At 43.0% G+C, this 17,830-nt stretch overlaps 4 protein-coding genes across 7 annotated transcripts; 2 read left to right on the forward strand and 2 right to left on the reverse strand.

Moving 5' to 3' along the window:
• Nucleotides 1–351: 351 nt before the first annotated feature.
• Nucleotides 352–1,353, reverse strand: LOC115765437 (peroxiredoxin-6-like). The gene is made up of 4 exons (XM_030709006.1): nucleotides 1,256–1,353; nucleotides 801–1,175; nucleotides 663–738; nucleotides 352–597 (listed from the first exon to the last, which is right to left on the reverse strand). Exons 1-4 carry the CDS (start codon nucleotides 1,336–1,338, stop codon nucleotides 469–471), a joined length of 663 nt encoding a protein of 220 aa, XP_030564866.1. The 5' UTR covers nucleotides 1,339–1,353; the 3' UTR covers nucleotides 352–468.
• Nucleotides 1,354–3,896: 2,543 nt separating this feature from the next.
• Nucleotides 3,897–5,248, forward strand: LOC115765428 (peroxisomal (S)-2-hydroxy-acid oxidase GLO3-like). Its single transcript, XM_030708977.1, has 3 exons — nucleotides 3,897–4,135; nucleotides 4,197–4,469; nucleotides 4,540–5,248. Exons 1-3 carry the CDS (start codon nucleotides 3,996–3,998, stop codon nucleotides 5,231–5,233), a joined length of 1,107 nt encoding a protein of 368 aa, XP_030564837.1. The 5' UTR covers nucleotides 3,897–3,995; the 3' UTR covers nucleotides 5,234–5,248.
• A 1,103-nt stretch (nucleotides 5,249–6,351) lies between these two features.
• LOC115765402 (ran-binding proteins 9/10 homolog) lies at nucleotides 6,352–13,877 on the forward strand. 4 transcript variants are annotated; one of them, XM_030708958.1, is made up of 13 exons: nucleotides 6,352–6,408; nucleotides 7,740–8,592; nucleotides 10,561–10,728; nucleotides 10,796–10,986; nucleotides 11,055–11,236; nucleotides 11,297–11,409; nucleotides 11,594–11,745; nucleotides 11,806–12,014; nucleotides 12,078–12,169; nucleotides 13,210–13,278; nucleotides 13,339–13,478; nucleotides 13,547–13,658; nucleotides 13,730–13,877. In XM_030708958.1, the coding sequence occupies exons 1-13, from the start codon at nucleotides 6,406–6,408 to the stop codon at nucleotides 13,864–13,866; spliced, it is 2,421 nt and encodes an 806-aa protein (XP_030564818.1). In that variant the 5' UTR covers nucleotides 6,352–6,405; the 3' UTR covers nucleotides 13,867–13,877. The 4 variants fall into 4 exon arrangements, with proteins under 4 accessions (XP_030564818.1, XP_030564826.1, XP_030564803.1 ...); XM_030708943.1 differs by lacking the exon at nucleotides 6,352–6,408 and having other exon boundaries at nucleotides 7,341–8,592; XM_030708952.1 differs by lacking the exons at nucleotides 6,352–6,408; nucleotides 13,210–13,278 and having other exon boundaries at nucleotides 7,411–8,592.
• A 1,350-nt stretch (nucleotides 13,878–15,227) lies between these two features.
• LOC115765435 (succinate dehydrogenase assembly factor 2, mitochondrial) lies at nucleotides 15,228–15,985 on the reverse strand. Its single transcript, XM_030708992.1, has 3 exons — nucleotides 15,925–15,985; nucleotides 15,679–15,872; nucleotides 15,228–15,620 (listed from the first exon to the last, which is right to left on the reverse strand). The coding sequence occupies exons 1-3, from the start codon at nucleotides 15,940–15,942 to the stop codon at nucleotides 15,350–15,352; spliced, it is 483 nt and encodes a 160-aa protein (XP_030564852.1). The 5' UTR covers nucleotides 15,943–15,985; the 3' UTR covers nucleotides 15,228–15,349.
• Nucleotides 15,986–17,830: the final 1,845 nt, after the last annotated feature.

Genomic DNA, 17,830 nt, shown 5'->3' on the forward strand with positions numbered 1-17,830 from the left:
CGTCGCCATATAAAAAGCCAGGTGTTAAAATGTACAGCTATAGATAAAATGCACTCGTAACTCGAACCTTAACCCTGGAATACGAAACATAACTTAACACGAAAAAGTAAATATAGCTAAAACTATTTAAAAAAAAACACACAAACACACATTTCAACAGTCGCCGTTGCACTTGCGAAAAAGCCAGATTTGACGGCTAAAAAGCTAAATGGGCAGCACTGGCAGAGGCTACGGGCAAGTGCATCCAATGTCGACTTCGATTCAATGCACTTTTCGACCTGACTCGACTAACAATCAATATGTTAATAGAAAACAAATAAATGAAGCTCAAATTTGTATAAAAAAGTAAATGCTAATTTATTAATGCACACAAAACTATATAAGAAACTTTGGATAATTATAAAAAATAAATGGAATAATTATTGCGTAATTTTGGCCCAAGAAGTAGAAAATAAATGGAAAACATTTTTAATAGTTCTCCGTGGTGCGCACATAGTTAACGCCCGATGGCATCGAGACCTTGTCAAAGCCTTTGGGGAACAGCTTGTGGGCCTCCTCGTCGGTGACGCTTGGCAAGATCATGACCTTGGTGCCGGGCTACAGTGAGCACAGAAAGTATACGTTCAATGAAAGCTCAACAAAATATGATATAATATACTCACAGTCCAGTTGGCGGGCGTGGCAACCACCTTCAAGCGATCGGTCAGCTGCAGCGAGTCGATGGTGCGCAAGATCTCGCTGTGCAAAGGAAGGGTATTAAATGAATCTAAATGCAGAGAAAAATGTCTCCTTCTACTCACTCAACGTTGCGGCCCGTGCTCATGGGATAGAACATGGAGAGGCGCACCTTATGATCGGGACTGATGATGTACAGAGCGCGTATGGTCTTGGCCACCTCGGGATCCTTCTTCTGCTCCTCGTCGAGCATGCCCAGGGAGACGGCCAGATCGCGTGTGGGATCAGCAATAATGGGATACGGAAAATCGCCGGGTATGTCCAGGCAATAGGACTTGATGTCGTTCACCCAATCCACATGCGAGTTCAACGCATCCACCGAGTGCGCCAGGCACTTAGCATTGCGCTTCGCAAACTCCGGCTGATGCACCGCAATGCGGCCCAGCTCCGTGGTGCAAACGGGCGTGAAATCGGCGGGATGCGAGAACAGCACCACCCAGCTGAAATTAGAGGAAAAAATTTGAGTAAAGATCAATTCGACTGTATATATATATATATATAGGGTATGTGCAATACTCACGAGTTGCCCTGCCATTCGTGGAAGCTAATCGGACCCTTGGTGGTCTCCGCCTTGAAGTTTGGCATAGTCTGGCCCAGACGCATTTTTAATTTTTTAATTATTTAATATTTTCAAAAAGAGAACGAGAACTTTTGGAAGATTTCACTTCACTTGTTGCTTGTGTAGTCGCAAGTCGACTGAATGACAACTCGACGGAGGCGCGGCTTTTTATACACCCCACAGCCCAGTCATGAGAAGTTAAGAACGACAAGGAGAGGCAAAACGAGCAAGAGAGGCAGTGCGAGCGAGAGAGCCAAAGCGAGCGAAAGGCAGCGCGAATGAGAGGCAAAGTGAGCGAGAGACCGATCGGTTAGCGGCTCGTAGAACTTTGTCAAGCGCGGCCTTATCTGGTATACAAATATTATATGCAAGTGTGTGTGTGTGTGTGTGTGTGTGTGTGTGTGTGTGTGTTGTGTTTGCCATAAGCCCAGCCATGCATACATATATGCATATGTATGTACATGCATACATTCTTTACGATATTTGTATATATCTCTCCATGCACACTTGTGTATGTATAACTACCGCAAATTTAAAATTAAAAAATAAAAAACAAACAACTGCACTTAACAATAACAACTATTGCATGCGGCTTACAGCATCTACTCACATTATGCACATACCATATCGCTTGTATATATGTATGCACAAATCGGTTTCGGGTTATTCGCTGGCAATATTAATTCTTGCTGATGAAATAATAAAAGTTGCCAACACAGTTGCCAAATGACATAACCGAAAACAATTTGCAAGAAACACCGCAAAACGCCGCTGCAATTTATCAAAGCTCAAATTGGAGCTGCAGCAAAATATAAACAGAGAGCCGAAAAATGCAGAGCGCAGCAGTTGCTTTGATGGTATTAGTGAGCGCCATACAAGTCGCAATACCAACGCACATTTAACGCTCAATTCCCACACGCTTCGAGAACTGAGAGAGCGTCGCTGCGTTTGGCTGTGTGAGTGAGTTGCATGCGTTTACCAACACACGCAAACGTTTACGCTCAGCGAGGTTCGTTTCTACACGAGCAATCGCTGTGAGTGTGAGCTCATGTATGAAAGCAACTTGTTCAGCTGCTTGCGACTTCGTGTTTTTGAGAGTTTCACAAAGAGAGCAGCAGATTGTTTATGTGTATTGGGGTGTTGCATGCAAAACACCAATACTAATGCCAATTTACGCTCATCTGGTGCTCTGCGACAAATAGGTGTAGGAGCAGTCGGGTTCTAATCGGGCAAACTAAGCCTAAGCTGCGCAGATGCCTCAGGACAGTCAAGCAGTTAGGATCATACTATATAGAGGATGAATAACCTATAAAAACCAACTTCTTTTGCAACTTCTATATTATTTGAAAATATCATTTGAAAGTGCGACAAGCGGCAATAAGTACAGTCTTTTTCCTTGTCAAAGTGAGCTCAGTTTTTTTTATATATTTTTTTTCAGTCTGAAAATAAAAAACGCAATAATCTCTGTTCCGCTTGAAATTCTCTGGTTATTTTCCATGCCGACTTGTTTGTGCAAAGCAGCACAACAACAGGCCACAATCTCATTTGTATGCCCGACGATAAGAAACCTAGTTAGGCAAACGGGCAAGCAGGTAGCGCTGCGGCGGGTTGAGCCACGTGTAGCGTCAAATCTGTCCCTGAAATATATCTGATATGCATACAGGGTGCCGCAGCTGCTTGTTGTGGCTCAAAGTCTTCTAAGATAATTAATGCCGAAACTTAACTCTAGGTTAGTTCTTAAGCTGCAGTTGTGCAGTGATGCCCGCCTGAACACGAGAGGTAGCACACCTATTTGTCCAGAGCTCACACCTATAGCTGAGTGAGAGTAATTTTATATTTGTATTGGTAATTTGTATGGAATACATCCATACTATTAAACATTCTATTGCTCTCTTTGTCCAACTCTCAAAAACACGAAGTCGCAAGCAGCTGAACTGGTTGCTTTCGTACATGAGCTCACACATACAGCCTTTGCTTATGTGGAAGCGAACCTCGCTGAGCGTAAACGTTTGCGTGTGTGGGTAAACGCATGCAACTCACTAACACAGCCAAACGCAGCGACGCTCTCTGCGCTTCACACAGCTCAAGTAGAGTCTGGGAATTGAGCGTAAAATGTGCGTTGGTATTGCGATTTGTATGGCGCTCACTAATACCATCAAAGCAACTGCTGCGCTCTTCTTTTTTCGGCTCTCTGTTTATGTTTTGCTGCAGCTTATTCCATTTATTGCGGCTTTTGGTTCAGTTGATTATTGTGGTCTTCAGCTAATTGGACAGGTTTTCAAGTTGGACAAAATTGTTGCAGTGGGGCATTTGGGTATTTATGTTTTTAGTACTTCTTATAATTCTATATTATATATGTATTTTATTATTTACTCTACAAAATGTTATAATATTTATTATTTATTTATAATAATAGTTTTGTTTACGTTTTTCATATTTTTATACGCTTTTTTTACATTTCTATAATATTTGTAATATATTTACACTCATTTTTTATTATATGTACATATTTTTTATATTTATATGAAATATGCGCCTGCTGCGTTCGTCTCTTCCCAATTACAGCTCGAATCCGGCTGATAAGGGTATAAAAGCGAGCATTTGGCGCGGCTTTCGCTCAGAGAGCAAAACAGCAGCTAACTGAAGGTTAAACAGTTTAAGCATAAGTCTTTCTATAAAAAATATATATTAGTATATATAAATGCAAGTCATGTCGCTGATTTGTGTCGCCGACTTTGAGCAAAGGGCCAAGCAGCAGCTGGAACGAACTGCCTTGGACTTTTACAGGAATGGCGCCGGGGAGCAGGTGACCCTGGGCCTGAACCGTGAGGCCTACAAAAGGTGCACATCTTAGCCCATCTATGACCTATCTCCAGAATATAAACCACAATTTCCCGTACAGATTGCGTTTGCGTCCGCGTTGCCTACGCGATGTTTCGCAGCTGGACACGAGCTGCAAGATTCTGGGCCAGCAGCTAAATTGGCCACTGGGCATTGCGCCGACGGCCATGCAGAAGTTGGCCCATCCGGACGGAGAGTTGGGCACGGCACGCGCCGCCGGCCAGGCTGGCTCCATATTCATACTGAGCACGCTCTCCACCTGCTCCATAGAGGAAGTGGCCGCGGCGGCGCCCGAGACCTGCAAATGGTTTCAGCTCTACATCTACAAGGATCGGTGAGTGTCCAGCGGAGACAATCCCAATTGCCAACTGTAACCCCAATTGCCTAACCGTGTCCTTTTGCAGCTCCCTCACGGAGCAGCTGGTGCGCCGCGCGGAGCTGGCCCATTTCAAGGCGCTCGTCCTGACCGTGGACCTGCCCATCAATGGGGATCGGCGCGCGGATGCTCGCAATCAGTTTAGCCTGCCGCCGCATCTGAGACTGGCCAATTTCCAGGACGAGCTCATGCGGGGTTTTGTGTCCAAGTTGGGCGGATCCGGCCTGAACGAGTATGTGGCCAGCCAATTTGATCCGAGCATCACCTGGCAGGACATCAAGTGGCTGCAGCAGCTCACCCAGCTGCCCATTGTCCTGAAGGGCATCCTCACCGCGGAGGATGCGCAACTGGCTCGCGATTTCGGCTGCGCCGGCATCATTGTCTCCAATCACGGCGGTCGGCAGCTGGACACGGCGCCCGCCACGATTGAGGCTCTGCCGGAGATCGTGGCCGCCGTGGGCAAAGATCTGGCCGTCATGCTGGACGGCGGCATCATGCAGGGCACGGACATATTCAAGGCCCTGGCCCTGGGCGCCCAAACAGTGTTCATTGGCCGCCCGGCGCTGTGGGGCTTGGCTGCCAACGGGCAGCGCGGCGTGGAGCAACTGCTGCAGATTATGCGACACGATCTGGAGGTCACCATGAAGCTAGCCGGTTGCCCCACACTGCGCGATATACAGCCCTCCATGGTGGTGCATGAGTCCAGCTATTCGCAACTTTAATTTAATATTAAGAGCTTAGTTTAAGTAGGTTTATATTTTATAAACAGCATTTTGTTTATCTTTAAGCACAAATAAATAACCACGAATAATTCATTCATAAAGCAAAATGAAGTTCAAATTCCAATCGCAGCAAAACATAAACAGAGAGCCGAAAAATGCAGAGCGCAGCAGTTGCTTTGATGGTATTAGTGAGCGCCATACAAATCGCAATACCAACGCACATTTTACGCTCAATTCCCACTCGCTTCGAGAACTGAGAGAGCAGCGCTGCGTTTGGCTGTGTTAGTGAGTTCCATGCGTTTACCAACACATGCAAACGTTTACGCTCAGCGAGGTTCGTTTCTACACGAGCAATCGCTGTGAGTGTGAGCTCATGTATGAAAGCAACTTGTTCAGCTGCTTGCGACTTCGTGTTTTTGAGAGTTTCACAAAGAGAGCAGCAGATTGTTTATGTGTATTGGGGTGTTGCATGCAAAACACCAATACTAATGCCAATTTACGCTCATCTGGTGCTCTGCGACAAATTGGTGTAGGAGCACTCGGTTCGTTTCGGCTTACCAATCGTTGAGTTAGTCAGACAGTGTAGAGCCGTCAGCCAGTAAGGATGAATTTTAGAGATCTACTAAAAATATACACCGAGTCTTAAGCTCCTGTTCAGAACTACTGCAGGATATGGATTACCTAAAAATAAGTATATTTGAAAGCGGATAACTTGTGCTTTATTCAATAAAAACAACTGTACACATGTTTACGTAAAAACCGAGTACAGTATATGCCCTTGATAAAGTGAAATCTATTTTTTCCATTCCACAGTTTTAAAAATCTACAACGCAATAGCGCTAGGTTCATTTGAAATTCGCTGGTAATTTTCCATCGCATTTGTGATTAGTAAATGTGTTTGTCAACAAAATAAAAAAAAACGGGCCATAGACATATTTGTATGCACAGCGTTTACGTAGGTAGACATAGATAAGAACCAGACTTTTGAGCAGCTACAGGGCGTAGAGGGGACGGTCACAGGTAGCGACGTATACAGGGTGTTTTAACTGATTGCATTTTATATTTCAAAGTAAAGCCAGCTGTGACATAGACTTCACATACATCTTTTATATATTTGCCTATGCTGTTAACATTCAAACCAGCGCTCTCTGCGCGCCTTATCGATAACAGCTATGGTAAGTTCGTGGCGAATGGCTGCACTTAACAGTTGCACAGTCGTTTACAGTGCATAGCATTAGCAGTAACATAAATTGCCAAACAGTTAAAAAACCCGGTCACACTGCGCTCAATTCGAGGTAAAAATCTTAAACAAAAAGTCATTTGTGTGATTTTAAAGTGCACTGAACTTTCGTAAAGGTAACGAAATTAAATGTTTAATTCATGCAGTCAGTTAACCAAAATAGCATATTAACAACAATATCACAAGCAGACCAAAAACACAGACCTCACCATTTGCAATGCATTTATTTGGCCACCAGCAAATTTTTTCTGTATGCATGAGTGTGTGCGTGCGTGTACATATGTTTTGCGTGTGTATGTGTATATGCGTGTGTGTGTGTTTAGTGTATATGTCGTGCGCCTGTGTGTGTAAACTGTGACTGGCTGCTGCTGCTGCTAGGGGGAAAACAAAGAAAACTTCAAAAAAGAACGACGTAAAAACGCATTTGAAACGCATTTTGTTAACTGTTACAAAAGCGGAGTGTGCTTTTGCAAAAACGCAATAGTGTAAAAAGTTGGTTATTGATTTTATTTTTATTGCATAGCTGCATGTAGTAGTAGTTAAGTTGTTCTTGTGCCTGCAGCTGCTGCCTCTGTTATTGTTGTTGTTGTGCTTTTTGCTGCCTGCAGTTGCGCGTCGAAAAACTGTAAACTGCTGTTATTGCTGTTGTTGCTGTCTCACAAAATTGTTGCTGTACATAAATTTTCTGCTAACGACGGGTGGGGGGGGGGATGATCGACAAAAGGACATTTGTTCAGGCGCACGCATACAGTTGCAGGATGCCATGTTGTTGCTGTTTTTGTTATTTGCTGCTTTGCACCTGCATTTGCCCTCCACTTCATTCCACCCTGTCCCGCACACTCACACAAATACACACACATGTACACACACAGTCAGCATACTTTCATATGTGTTTCTGTTCTTCGCTTTTAATTGCTTCTTCCAAAAAATCTCTCAGAGTACAACAACAACAGCAAACAGCAAAAACAATAAATAAAAAGAAACATGGATTTTGAGCATGCCGATAACGATAACGACAATGAGCATAATCCGAATTTATCCACGGAAAACAGCAACGCGAGCAGCAACAGCAACAACAGCAATTTACAGGCAGAAGCCACAACAGCAACAGCTGCTGTTAATGCAACTGCAGCCAGCGGCAGCAGCAGCAGCTCAGCTGCAGCCCTGTTATTTAACATAGAGGCTGAACAGGCCGCAACAAACACAATACAAGAACAAACTGAGGCCGAACATGAGCATGAACATTCACCTACTCCTACTCTACAGCAAACACCACAGGGAGACGGAGCACGCGTCGAGGCAGAGCCAGAACAGGAGCACGAGCAGGAGGAGCAGCAGCAGCAGCGGGAGGATAACGAGCCGCAGCAGCAGCCGGAGATAATCGACGCGGACGCCATTGCCGACACGATTGACGCGGGCGCCATTGACAACGATAACGACGCCGTCGTGGAGCGCATTGACGATTACGACGACGAGGACGAAGGCGACGACGACCTCGAAGCGGAGGAGGAGGTGGTGGAGGAGGAGGAGGCCGACGCAGACGCCGACGCCGACGCTGTCGCCGCAGCAGCAGGAACACCGCCACCAGCCGCTGCCGTAGCAGACGACGCCGCCGCAGCCAGTGGCCAGCAGCGTCTGCATTCTGTGGCCGTCTTACCGAGCTATTCCTCGGCGCGTGCCCCACTGCCACCGCTGCTGCGTGCGCCGCGCAGCCATCACAACAGCAACAACAACAACAGCAATAGCAACAACAACAATAACAACAACAACAGCGGCGCCTCCAGCTCGCGACGCACGCGTCACTTTTACAGCAACAACGGCAGCCACTTCAGCAACGACATGTACGCCGGCGGCCACAAAGGAACCAGCCAGAGCCACAGCCACAGCCACAGCCACAGCTCGTCCCGCTTGGCCAGCGGCAGCAGCGGCGGGGGAGCAGCAGCTGGCGTGGGCGCAGGCGGACGCAGCGCTAACCAATCGCACCAGGGCGTCGATCCCTTGCGTCTCCTCTATCCGAATGTGAACGAGAACGAGACGCCGCTGCCGCGCTGCTGGAGTCCGCACGACAAGTGCCTGACCATTGGACTCTCGCACAACAATCTCCGTGTCACCTACAAAGGTGAGTCGACAGCAATGCAATAGCACACCGTTTCTAGAGTACATATTGATGCATTGTCATAATGTTAATTAAGTTGGATTTATCTAGAAGAAGAATATATATACTGTAGGAGAATCTTATATTCTCATAGAATGTATCTATAAAGTGCTTCACTTCAGCTTTCTTCTGTTTAGAAGTAAACCTTATAGATGCATTGTCATTATGTTAATTAAGTTGGATTTATGTAGAAGAAGAATATGCATATCGGAGAAAAGAATACTGTAGTAGAATCTTATATTCATATAGAATATATCATTCAAGTGCTTGAGTTCCGCTTTTATCTATTTAGACGTCTTTTAAGCAATCCTTATAGTATAGATCTATTCTATTCTATATTTATTCAGATAGATTATGTTAATTGAGCAGGGTTTATCTAGGAGAATAATATGTATACATATGAGCTCTAGGTCAATGTTGTATCTAATATATATCTATCTATCAAGTGCTTTAGTTTAGCTTTTATATGTTTTGAATTCAAATCGTCTTTAAGCTCTTCAAGTTTACTATTTTAACTATTCCCAAGAATTTTCTTTAGGTCAGCTTTGGCTTCAGTAGAAAGAAGAAACTAAAAAACAGGTTAAGAAATATTCTAGGCATAATATTCCAGCTTGTGTTATATGCATATTATAGGGCAAAGTTTAATTCTAATATGTAAATTTGTATTATATATACTAAAAAGTAGTATTCATCTACCCAGGCAAAGTATTATTTATACAATCCTACAATTTTTGCTTTCCTTTCATTTTCCAACATTCAAGGAGCTTTATTTAAACTTCAAGTAAATTCATTAAATGTTATATATATTTTTTAATATTATACATTGATATTTATGTTTGAAAAAGTTTAGACGGAACTTCATTCAACACATAATTCTCAAATAGGGCAGATATAATAAATAATTAATAATTCCTTCCCTAATAATAAGGTCAACAATATTCGAAGGATTAAGATTTAATCTATTTAATGTTCGGCTGTCTAGCTTCTACGTGTTAGGCGTTCAGTGAAGCAAATTAATCAGTTTTATATATAAACTAGTTTTAACACAGCTTTGATCTGTTCTAAAATCTCAATTTCAACATTCTTTATATTCCTATATTCCTTTCATCTGTTGAGTTCCCAAATTTCAAGTTCCTTAACAGGTAGTTAACATTACATTAACATTCAAATGTTAAAAGGCTGTTAAGAGTTTAATTGTTTTTAATTATAGTTTATCAAGTTCGCGACAACTTCCTAAAAGTGAGTCATCAGAGCGAGCAGAACGTTAGAAATATTTTGTACTTATACATATATATGTTAAGATATACTAAAATAGGGTGCGAGCAAAGTTAAAAAACAACAGCATTTCTTCAACTAATTCAATACAACATTGTTTTAACATATTTCTAACAGTGCATACAATTAAAGCTGATTTAGTTGACAAACTTTAAAATTACATTATATTGAGTTGCCAGCGCTGCTTCCTCTTGCTCGCTTAACAGACAGCAACAACAGCTGCTCAAGCTGCCATTTTTGGTACAAAACGCCAACGCGCTGCTTTGTGTGGCGACCACACGGAATGTCGGCACAGCAGTTGTCTCGCTTGCACTCGTGCAACTGTAATGGCTGCTGTTTTGTTTTTTGGCGCCCACTTCTCACACGCTTATTCGCGTGCTGACCTGCGCTTGTGTGAGTGGTTGGCAAACAGCTGATTGGCTGCACACGCTTGCAAGTTCGTTGTAGGAGAAAGAAATGAGGTGTAGCAATTACAGTGCGCGGTCATTATAATGAACGGGGAAAATATGAAAAAGAACTTAGTTGGGCAACAAATTTGTTAGCAATGTACAAGAAATGCACCATGAATAAACAGGTTTATTAAATAATAATATGTTATAATATTAAGTAATAGCTCAGCTAGCGTGTGTTTACTGTACTTCTCGTGTTTGTTTACAGGCGTGGGCAAGCAACACAGCGAGGCAGCAGGCTCTGTGCGTACCGCATACCCGATACCATCGTCCTGTGGGCTTTACTACTTCGAGGTGCGCATCATTTCCAAGGGCCGCAACGGTTACATGGGCATCGGACTGACCGCCCAGCAGTTTCGCATGAATCGCCTGCCAGGTGCGTATTGTGTGAAGCGCAGAACTCATATGACATACCCACTGTTGTGTGCACTTCTCTCAAGTAGGTGGGGACAAGCAATCGTATGGCTATCACGGCTACGACGGCAACTCGTTTAGCTCCTCGTGCAACGGCCAGTCGTATGGGCCCACCTTTACCACGGGCGATGTAATTGGCTGTTGCGTTAATTTTGTGAACAACACTTGTTTCTACACCAAGAACGGCGTCGATCTGGGCATTGCATTTAGAGATTTGCCGGTATTTATTACAATTAAAATTATCATACAAATTGAATTGGAAACTGAACTCGAAATTTAACCACACAGACCAAACTCTATCCGACGGTGGGCCTGCAAACGCCCGGCGAGGAAGTGGATGCTAATTTTGGTCAGGAGCCTTTTAAATTTGATAAAATTGAGGAAATGATGCGCGATATGCGCATCAATATCTTGCGCAAAGTCGACAGATATCCCCATTTGCTGGAAACGCCCGAAAACCTAATGAACAGGTAAGCATTCAAATATTTTCAATTAGTGAAAAAGAAACTAATGCTCGTCGTTTTCAACAGGCTTGTCTCCACCTATCTGGTGCACAGTGGCTATTGCAAGACGGCTGAGGCTTTCAATGGCTACACAAATCAGCCCTTCGACGAGGACTTGGCCTCCATCAAAACACGTCAAAGTGCGTACAAATTAAATAGTTTAATTATTGATGTTTCATGTAGAGATTACTCCAAACCGACAAATTGTAGGCGTATATTCTTGATCAGGCTGTGTCCGTTTATGCAAGACAGACTCCTACTTTCTAACTTTATAAATTGGTTATATCGTCATTTTACTTAAACATCTCTTCCCGCTGCTTTCAGAGATAATCAAGCTCATACAGACAGGCAAAATGAGCCAGGCCATCGAGAATACACTGCGCTCCTATCCAGGTCTCTTGGAGAACAATAAAAATCTTTGGTTTGCACTGAAGTGCCGCCAATTCATTGAGATGATAAATGGCGCTGATATTGAGGTGAGTTTCTCAATTGTTTCCAGCCAATATAAAGTTAAAGCGTTGTCAATTTGTTTACAGCACGCCAATAACAAAGTAACCGCCACCACACAGACCATGCCCACAAATCAAACCTCGGTCATACAGTCGACCAAGGCATTCAAGCACAGCAAATCCGGCGGCTCCGGAACCGGCACCGGCATCGGCACCGGCAGCACCAACAACCAGCCACAAAACAACACTGCGAACTCAGCTGTGATAAAACCAGGCGATAAAACAGATCCCAAAATGTTTGTAGCATAAAATGGAGCTATTTGATTTATTTATATTCTAAATTGTTGTCGCATTTGCAGCATGATTATTGATGACAACTCCAACAAGTGTCCGGAGCACGATTCAAATAGCATGGACGTGGAAATGGAGCCTTGCAACAGTCACTCCAATGGTGCGTTTCAGTTCTTAGAACAATTATGCTTACATTCCTTTTTAATTAAAAGGCGAATATTTACCTAAGTAATAATTCGATAGCTTAAAAATCCAATCAGGTTCGACTTAAGACTGATGATTAGCCACGCGCTTTGAGAATAGTTCAATTGTGATATATATATATATATTATTATGGTATAGTTAACAAGCACCTAAATGGTATTTTATAATTTTTTATGTACGAGTTACATAAAAAATGTTCAGGTGCTGGCAATTCACGTAACGACATCTAAAGATACTTTCTAATTTGAAACTGTTTCGAGCTTAAATGTTATACTATCTATAAGAAAAGAGACTTAACTATGGCATTACTAGAAAAGCTCTTCAAGAACTTAGGCAGACATGGTTTGAGCATATATCATAATATTATTATAAAAGTAAGATATTTTAAATAATTAAGGCATGAATTTTAAACTGATTTAAAGCAGATTCAAGCTCGATGCGAAACTGTTCTGAGATGAAGAATTCGAGTGGAAACTATTTATTCAAGAAGAAGGTTCAGATACATTTGTGGACTTAGGCTAATTTGGTTGAAGAACTGCTGCGAATGCTGTATATTCAAGAAGATCTGCGAAACTTTGAAGACAAACTTAGTTAAATGTGGTTCAAGGATTCAAGAAGAAGCTGCCATAGTCGAATATGATTTAGGAATTCCTTTGAACAAAATTAATTCAAGAAAAAGTGGAACAAATGTGGTTCGAGCTTTGTTATGCATGCTATATTTTTAAGAAGATTCGGCCTAGTTCAAAACTGATTTCAAGAAAAGACGAATTTAGACGAAGATTCAAGAAGAAGACTTGCAAAACTTAGTCAAGAATTTTTATATATGCAAGAAGATGAAGAAGTATTATCAATTTCTGACGGGTAAGAAGAGCTCAAGTTGTAATTTAGCAAAAAGTAGAACGAAGAAATCGTAAGTTTCGTAGCACTAATCTAGTTATTATTGAATAAGAAACATATTGAAATGTATATTCATACACTATATATGCACTTATTCAGGCGATTCCTGTTCTAATGGCAATGCCAGCGTAGCACGTAACTCTCTAGATGCCATCGATGAGGAAATGGGTATGGGAACCAGCTGCGAATGCCAAAGCATATTGATATCATATCCAACAATTTTTACAGATGTGGACGTGTCGCCCTCATCGCGCAATTATGGGCGTGTCATTGAAAAGATTTTGGAATTCGGCAAGGAACTGTCCAGCATGGGCCAGCAGCTAGAGAAGGAGAACCTCATGACTGAAGAGGAGCGTCAAATGTTGGAGGTGCCTCACAATAACTATAAACTGACTATATATGTGTGTTTACTTAAATTTATATTGTCTGTAAACAGGATGCATTTAGCTTGATTGCCTACTCAAATCCTTGGTCCAGTCCCTTGGGCTGGCTACTGTGTCCCTCGCGACGTGAGAACGTTTCCACCACGCTCAACTCAGCCATATTAGGTAGGCATGGAGTACTTGCAATTCTTTGGCCAACTTTTACTATATAGTTCTTTTTTGTATTACCCCCGCAGAGTCGCTCAATTTTGAGCGCCGGCCGCCACTTGAGTATTTGGTGGCGCATGCGGCGGAGCTATTGAAGATAATTGGACAGCATTCGCTGGGCGAGGATGCTTTCATTACCATCGACGATGTGTTCCCGCAAAATTGACCCAGTTCGCCGACGCTGCTAAAGATGTTCGAGACCACGCTGACTCTGCCGCGCACCAGCGTGCTAACCGAACCGCTGGGCAGCGTACCCTCCACATCGACGGCCGCCGTGCAAACCACCAAACGGCGGCGCCGGCGGCGCAACAAGCGTCGCCGCAAATCGTCCATATCGAGCAGCGAGGCGACCTCAACCAGAACCTTCGATCCCGTCTTGACTGCCACCAGTATACGCGGTGGCAATTCAGGCACAGCACGTCGTGGTCGACACAGGGGCGTCGGTTCCGCATCATCAGCAGCAGCTGCTGCTGCAGCTGCGGCGGCGGCGGCGGCAGCAGCAACAACAACAACAACAACAGCAGCATCGGCATCCGCAGCAGCAGCTTCATCATCGGCCATGAGCGGTGGCAGCAGCCCGGCGCTATTTGTGGATCCGCACGACTTCTTTGAAACGCTCGACTAGATTAAGATTATAAGCGAACTGTAATCTGTAATCTGTAGTAGGTTAATTCTGTTGTTACTTCCCATATTTTACACGCGTCAATGCGGCTATTTAATGCCCTTCATTTTTTAATGGTTTAAAATTACGATAACTAATGCTGGCAAAATTCTTTGGCGATTGCGATGCGTTGTGCGTTTGGCCTATTGATTTGGCAAGATTTTAATAACGTTTTACAGAAATATTTTTATATAATTAGCCTTTCGGATATAAGTCTAAAGCAAACAGTGTGTGTAATATTATTCTTATGTATAATTCAACAAAATAGTTGCCGTGCTGCGCCACGCCCCCCTCTGAAACTAACTGGCAAACATGATTCTGTGTGCGTATTGTTTATTGTTTTACCTACTGAAGCGCAATGCTGCTAACGAGAGATAACACCAAAATAGTTTCTTAAATACCAACGCAACTCTTTAGCATATTTAAAAGCTGTACGTTCATTTAACTTTAAACTAGAGTTTACAACAATATAATCGCTTAAATCAAATGCAATCTGAAAAAAGAAAAAAACAATATATATAGCTAACTGAAACATTGTGAACAATTCAAATAAACTAAAATTCATTATACTTAATGCGAGATGTGTGAACAATACCCGATCTGAGCCCCAATTTATATTTGGGTGCAAAAAAAATGCAAAACAAATTTCGATGAATTTTTCATAAGAGCAAAAGTTTTAAGTGTAATATTTCGCTGTAGTAGCAACTAAAACTTAATCGATAAGTATATACAACTGACATCGTTTAAATATACATATACGTATGCATATATACATGTAAACATATGTGTATTTCAAGAAAACTAAAAACAAGATCATTTTTGTACTCCTTTTGATCCGCGTTAACATTGCAACAGCTGTTAAAGTTAACAGGACTCACAGCTGTTAATTTAAGTTTATTTCATATGGGTTATAGCACAGAAAAAAACATACCATTAACAAGCACTTGCATTATCTAACATACAATTTCAATTATTATATAATACTAATCTACAAATCCGGTTGCCTAATGCGCTGCACACGTTCCGTATTCTTGACATGCTGCTTCAACAATTTCATAATATCCGTATCATATTCGGGCGGCGTGGGCTTTGTTTCCGTGGCCCAATAATAGATATCCCAATCGTTGCTAACCCCATTGATGAGCTTGTCGTATAGCGCGGTCTCATCCTCGTCGAAGTCCTTCAGATACTTCGCCACAAATGTGCTCAGCAGCAGATCATTTTCCAGCATGCCGCGTTTGCGCGACTGATACAAAAGCCTGGAAATTGGAAAGCGATAAGTCAATGTATTTTACCCATTTAATTGTGTGTACCCACCGCTGCTTGCGTGTCGCGAGTGGTTCGTCGGGTCGCACTGGATACTCCGGCACCGGCAAGCCTTCCGGATCCTCGTAGTCAATCACCTCGGGAGGCGTGGAGTACTCACTTTTGTCGAGACCATTTGGTTTGCTGCTCAGACAGCGTTTGGGCGTGGCCAGCGGCAGCAGCAGACGGCGCGCAGCTGTGGAGCACTAAAGCAGCATTTTAGTAAAGCCTTTAAGACTAGTTAAGCTTAATACTTGCCAAAAGTTGACGCAACATTTTATTTATCTGTGCACAGTTATAAAGCACGCAATAATGAACAGCTGTTCGAAGCCAGGGCTGTAAAAATGTATGCAGCTGTTAAGAAATAACAGTGATCTAACAGCGTGACCTACTTTACCTTTAGCAAAATGTTATGAGCGGCAAGCATTAAATTATTGTATAAAAATCTGCTTTATATTAATTAGTGTATGCAAGTAACTGTAATAATTTAAGTTTAATAACAGTAGCTAATTTTAGTCATGCATGAAAAAACTGCGCACTGTCGCTCGCATTTGAATTCAACTGTGCGCAAACGACAATCGTTGCAAGCTGCACACTTAACAGTCTGTTAAACTCAGAGCGTTGCCACATACAGTCCGCCAAATGTAAACAAAGTGCATGGAGCTGATGGTCTGGCAATGCCAGAATCAGTTTGAAAGAGACAGCGAGAGGCAGCAAAAGTGTGTTACAAGTTTTTGCACACCCGAAATATTCCAATTAAATTAGAATTAATGCAATTTTAAAACAAAGTGCAAGTGCTAAACATTGTGCAACGGGTAATGGTGAAGATAATGTGTTGCCAAATGTGCAAAAGCAATCAAAGAAAATAGAACCTGAAAAGCTAACAAGCAAGCAACGGGCGAAGAAGAGGGTGGCCTCTGTGCTGCGCGCTGCGCTGCTCTGCGCTGCTCTGCTCAGCTCGTGTGTGCAAGTGTTGTGTGTATACGCTGGCGCTGGAAACTAGGCGGTGGTAAAATGTAAAGCCGAAAAAAAAACGAAACGAAGAAAATTGCGCTCACGCTGCCCGCCCTGGCGGTGGGTGGGAGAATGTGTATATATATATATGTGCCTCTGTGTGTGTGTGTGTGCAGAGTGCGTGTGCGTGAGAGTGCGAGCGTGAGCGAGCGAGCAGCGCGGCATGAAACTACTAAATGGAAATTTATACAAGCGCCCCAAACACCACCCAAGCAACCACCCAGCCGCCCAACTAAAACCTAAACGCGACGCTCCCACGCAAAAGCCGCATAAAAAAAAAACTAAACGTTTCTAAAAGTTACACAAAACGCAGCATCAATAGAATTTGGAACGGCGACTGGCAGATCGTCCCCAGTCTCCAGTGTGACCACGCGCCGTCTTAGCCGGCACAACGACCCGTTTAACACATCTATTGCGCCTACGCCCACGCCTTCCACACACAAACACACATACACTCATGTAGAGAAAAACGCAGGACCTGGCCACACCATGCACAATATTTCCCAAAAAAAAAAAAAAAGAACAACACTACATGATAAGTTGCCAAAAAGGCGTAATATTTTCCTCTTGCATTCTTTTAGTCAGTTTCGATAGCATTTTCTGATTAGATAAATGGAATTGACGAATATGTGTGTGTTATATTACATATTTTCCATTCAAGCCATATGTAAATTGGCTAGAGCAGTGCCTGCTGCTGCTGCTGCTGCTTGCTCTCGTTGTTGTTTTTGTCGCTGATAACAAACTACAGCAACAACAACAACGGCAAGAAAAGCGCAGTTCAATTATAGCAGCGCGCGCCCTATTGGACGGCAAGACAGTGGCGGCCATAAAATTAGGTGCACTTGTCAAGTAGGCAACACTGTTATCTCAATGCCGGTGCGTGCCTGCGTCTGCGTGTGTCTGTGCGTGTCTGCGTGTGTGTGTGTGTGACTCATTGCTCATTGAGTTGTTGTTGTTGTTGTTGTTGTTGCTGTCACTTCCCGTGTCAGAACGGCTGAACGGTCAGTTGTTATTGTTTATGCAGAAAAATCCAATTGGATGCTGCGCGCTCGGCTGCCATTTCCCAAGACAACAAATAAAAAAACAAGAAAAGAAGAAGAATAGTACATATATACACAAAAAAATAACCAAATATTCGCTTATATTTCAG

This window comes from Drosophila novamexicana, unplaced genomic scaffold, assembly GCF_003285875.2.
Source record: "Drosophila novamexicana strain 15010-1031.04,08,12 unplaced genomic scaffold, DnovRS2.1 tig00000008-arrow-pilon, whole genome shotgun sequence".
NCBI lineage: Eukaryota > Metazoa > Arthropoda > Insecta > Diptera > Drosophilidae > Drosophila > Drosophila novamexicana.